Source organism: Ceratotherium simum, chromosome 7, assembly GCF_057802395.1.
Source record: "Ceratotherium simum simum isolate JZ-2026a chromosome 7, ASM5780239v1, whole genome shotgun sequence".
NCBI lineage: Eukaryota > Metazoa > Chordata > Mammalia > Perissodactyla > Rhinocerotidae > Ceratotherium > Ceratotherium simum.
In genome coordinates this window covers 21434893-21439758 of record NC_141906.1, presented here as the reverse complement: position 1 = coordinate 21439758, position 4866 = coordinate 21434893, and the positions used below count along the sequence as shown (strand labels likewise).

General features: G+C 34.6%; 1 protein-coding gene across 1 annotated transcript; it reads right to left on the bottom strand.

Annotated features, from left to right (window-relative positions):
- Nucleotides 1-3111: 3111 nt before the first annotated feature.
- Nucleotides 3112-4168, bottom strand: LOC101387079 (olfactory receptor 10A3). Its single transcript, XM_004418395.2, has one exon. It carries the CDS (start codon nt 4054-4056, stop codon nt 3112-3114), a length of 945 nt encoding a protein of 314 aa, XP_004418452.1. The 5' UTR covers nt 4057-4168.
- Between the last annotated feature and the right edge of the window lie 698 nt (nt 4169-4866).

Below are 4866 nucleotides of genomic sequence, written 5' to 3'. Positions count from 1 at the left end.
GATATTTTTTATTTCTGTTTTTATTTCTTTGTTCAGGAGTGGGTTGTTTAATTTCCACATATTTGTAAATTTTCCACTTTTCCTCCTGTTATTGATTTCTAGTTTCACACCATTGTGGCCAGAAAAGATACTTCATATAATTTCTATCTTCTTGAATTTGTTGAGACTTGTTTTGTGGCCTGACATGTGATCTGCCCTGGAAAATGTCCTGTGTGCACTTGAGAAGAATGTGCAATCTGCTGCTATTGGATGGAATGTTCTGTATACATCTATTATGTCCCATTTGTCCCATATTAGGGGACATATGTCCTACATGTCTCCTAATATGTCTATTATGTCCCAACTAGGTGTATATTGTTATTCAGAACCACCGTTTCTTTACTGGTATTCTGTATGAGTGATCTATCCATTATTGAGAATGGAGTATTAATGTTCCCTACTATTGTATCGGTGTTTATCTCTCCTTTAGTTCTGTTAGTATTTGCTTTATATGTTTAGGTGCTCCAATGTTGGGTGCATAAATATTTACAATTGTTATGTCTTCTTGATAAATTGATTCCTTTATCATTATATTATGACCTTTTTTGTCTAATGTGACTTTTTTTAGCTTAAAATATATTTTGTCTGATATAAGTATAGCTCTCACTGTTCTCTTTTGGTTACCATTTGCTTAGACTATCTTTTTCCATTCCTTCATGTTCAGCCTATGTTTGTCCTTAAAGCTAATGTGAGTCTCTTGTAGGCAGCATATCAATGGATCTTGATTCTTTATCCATTCAGCCATTCTATGTCTTTTGATTAGAGAATTTAATCCATTTATATTTTAAAATAGTTATTGATAGGTAACCACTTACTATTGCTATTCTGTTCATTGTTTCATGACTGTTTTTATAGTTCCTTTGTTCCTCTCTTTCTCTCTTGCTGTCTTCTTTTGAGATTTGATGGCTTTTTGTGGTAGTATGCTTTGATTCCTTTGTCTTAATCTTTTGTGTATCTACTACAGGGTTTTCCTTTGTGATTATCATGAGGCTTACATAAAATATCTTATAACATTCTATTTTAAGTTAGGAAATATTTAACTACAATAGCAAACAGAAATTATACTTCTCCCCTTCCTCACATTTTAGGTTATTGATACTATAATTTACCTCTTTTTTATATTGTGTATCCACTAACATATTGCTGTAGTTATAGTTATTTTTAATACTTTCATTTTTAATAAGCATTGAAAGTGATTTATACATCACCATTACTATGTTGGAGAATCTGAAGTTGACTATATATTTACTGGTGATTTTTACACATTCTTATGTATACATTATTAATGTTTTTTCATTACCTTGAAGAATGCCCTTTAGATTACTGTTATGGAAGGTCTAGTGATAATGAATTTCCTCAGCTTTTGTTTGTTTGGGAAAGTCTTATCTCTCCTTCATTTCTGAAGTACAGCTTTGCTGGGTATTCTTGTTTGATATGTTTTTTTCTTTCAATATTTTGAGTATATCATCCTATTCGCTCCTGGCCTGCAAAGTTTCTATTGAGAAATCCATTTATAGTCTTATGGGGGCAACCTTGTATTTGACAAGTTACTTTTCTCTTGCTGCTTTCCAAATTCTCTCTTTGTCTTTGACTCTTGACACTTTAAATATAATGTGTTTTGGTGTAGCTCTTTTCAGATTCAATCTATTTAGGGACTTTTGGTCTTCATGAATCTGGATATCCATTTCTCTCCCTAAGTTTGGGAAGTTTTCAGCCATGTTTCTTTAAATACACTTTCTGTCACTTTCTCTCTCTCTTCTATTTCTGTGATTCCATAATACATATATTGTTTCAAACGATAGAGTCTCCTGAAAGAAATTTCAGGACAACAAGGGACAGAATCTGTTGAAAAGATTAGTCCATGCCTGTCTAATGCCATACTGAAAAGTATACAACATTCAAATATTACTCAAAGTTGTTTCAAATCTTTGATGATGAAATTTCTTTTTGTGAAAATCCAATCAGTTTTGCACCTACACTTCTGATTTTAGGTAGAGGCCATAAAATTAAAAAATCATTTTCCAAAGCTGAATGACAGCTTTAAATGGCGTACGTTCAATATAGGGATCCCTCTCTATTCGCTAATAGAAACATTCAAATACGAAGCAAGCATGAAATACTCCAAATGTTGCAAGATAAGAAATTATTCTGGGGAAGATCATATAGTTGATGATGTGACTCAAGGACCATGGAAAATATGCAAAAAATACATAATTACTTGGTTTCTTACAATAAAAAATAAATCATTCTATGTTTATAAATAAAATGTCTGGAGGCATTTGGGGCCTACAAAGGGAAATTTAACAAAAGTCTCTAAAAACTGTGGTCTATAAGTGAAAAAGATACTAATATTATCAAGTCAGACTTCAGGAAAGTTCCAATGTAGTTCTCTGGTCACCAACATTAGATGAATGTCTGGAAAAATACGAAAAATATCCCATTTGGGATAATAATCTGTGTGACTCCATGAAGTAGAACCAGTTTGGTCTCCCAAAAAATAAATGTACTTTGTTTACTCATTCATGGAACAGATTTTCACTCCAGAAATAAAAATTTCCTCTGTTTTTTGGTCTCTTGAAGCTCTACCCTGTTAATGCAGCAGAGTGGCCTTCAGATCAGTCTGAAAACTTAAAATAATTTTGAAAAGGAATTCTGAAATGGCTATTAAAATTTGTAATCACACATACTCTTCATCCCATCAGGCCCACTTTGAGGAATCTATCATACGGAAATAAAACATCAGTACATATGAATGTATGGAACTTGGTGTTTATTGAAGTTGCATCTTAAAGAAAATAATCTAGTAATGATCTGGATATTTATAATAGAGAAATGGATGAATAAACTTTTATATCATATGTCACCAAAACTTATGTGTCTATGAATGTATCTATGAAACAAATGACAATAATACACTATCAAAAGAGAGGGTTCCCTGATATATTTTCAAACTTGGAGAACTCAAAAATTAAATATATTCATATCAAGAAGTGCAAACTGTTTTCACCATTATTAAATTTAAATAGAGTTCAGTCAGGAAGTGACCAAATATTACAAGTCGTCTCAGCACAGTCAGAATGTGTGTAAATCCACTTTTCTTCGCCATAATTTCATCAAAGCTCTTTTCATTTCACTGTTTCGCAAGCTGTAGATCAGTGGATTCAGCAGAGGTGTAAGAAGTGAGTAAGACAATGACATCAGCTTTTTGGTTTCTGGAGAGTAGCCAGATTTGGGTTGTAGATAAGTCATATTTGCTGTGCCATAGAAGAGGGTAACAGACGTGAGATGGGAGGCACAGGTGGAAAAGGCCTTTTGTCTCCCAGTGGTTGATGGCATCTTCAGGATGGCAAAGAGAATCCGAACATAAGACAAGAGTATCAACAAGAAAGGAATTATGACTATCAAAATGGTGCCAGTGAACGCGTAGATTTCAAACAAAAAGGTGTCTGCACACACAAGCTCTAGCACTGCTGGGGTTTCACAAGAGAGATGATTAATTTCATTGGGTCCACAAAAGGGAAAACTAAAAACCCACGTGGTCTGCACAGTAGCCACCGTGGTTCCTGAGACCCATGAGAACATTACTAATTTCATGAAAACCCTTTTGTTCATAATCATTGGGTAGGTCAGAGGATGGCAGATTGCAGCAAATCGGTCATAAGCCATTGCTCCCAGGAGAAAACATTCCGTTCCACCAAAAAAAAGAATGAAATACATCTGTGCAAAACAGCCTGAAAAAGTAATCGTAGTTTTCTGAGTGGAGAGGACCACCAGCATTTCAGGCATGATGACTGCACTGAAACCCACTTCCACTACAGACAAGTTCAGGAGGAACAGGTACATGGGAACATGGAGGCTCTGTCCCAGGGAGATGATGACTATAATGATGGCATTTCCCATCAGAGTCACCAGGTAGATAACCAAGAAAACCCCAAATACATGCTCTTGGAGTTCAGGAAAGTTAGAAAAGCCCAAGAGGATGAATTCAACCACAAAGCTCTGATTTTGCCTTTTCATGTCATTAGTGAAACATATTTTGTTTTTACAGCATAGTATGTAAATTATGAAGTCACAATCCAATAGCTGAGAGTTCAAGTCTGTGTTCACCCCAGATAATCCTGGCAAAAGCTGTAAAGAAGAATCTATCCTGACAAAAATTTAATTTGGCAATTTTGGAGAATGGCCTATTACACAAATAAATCTTTCAAATATAAAAGGAGAATGAATAATTCTGGCCTCAAAATCTTATCTGAATAGCACAAAGTAATATCAAAGTTCTTGTACTTATAGTGCAACTCAAACACTATGTACTTTGAAATTTTAACATGCCTGAAAGAAACATAAATATTTTATAACTTATGTCCCATTCCTACTAATTGCTATAAGTATCATCTATTTTTCCCAATTTTATATACATATAAAATCTAATACCACAAAAAATAAGTGTCAAAAAGTGACAAATAGGGCCAGCCCAGTGGCATAGTGGTTAAGTTACCACGCTCTGCTTCGGCAGCCTAGAGTTCTCAGGTTTGGACCACTGGTGCAGACCTAATACCACTTATTAAGCCGTGCCGTCGCAGGCATCCCACATATAAAGTAGAGGAAGATGGGCATGGATGTTAGCCCAGGGCCAATCTTCCTCAGCAAAAAGAGGAGGATTGGAAATGGATGTTAGCTCAAGGCTAGTCTTCTTCACCAAAAAAAAAAAAAACTGACAAATGGAAAAATATGCCCACAAAAATTTTGATAACAGCCTAATCATTCAAAGTTACAGCCCAGTTGATATATGTTTATTATAAATATTCATTAGGTTCACATTACTGTATG

Excerpts from the sequence above, each read along its gene's own strand:
- LOC101387079 (XM_004418395.2), bottom strand. The coding sequence starts at position 4,056 with ATGAAAAGGCAAAATCAGAGCTTTGTGGTTGAATTCATCCTCTTGGGC.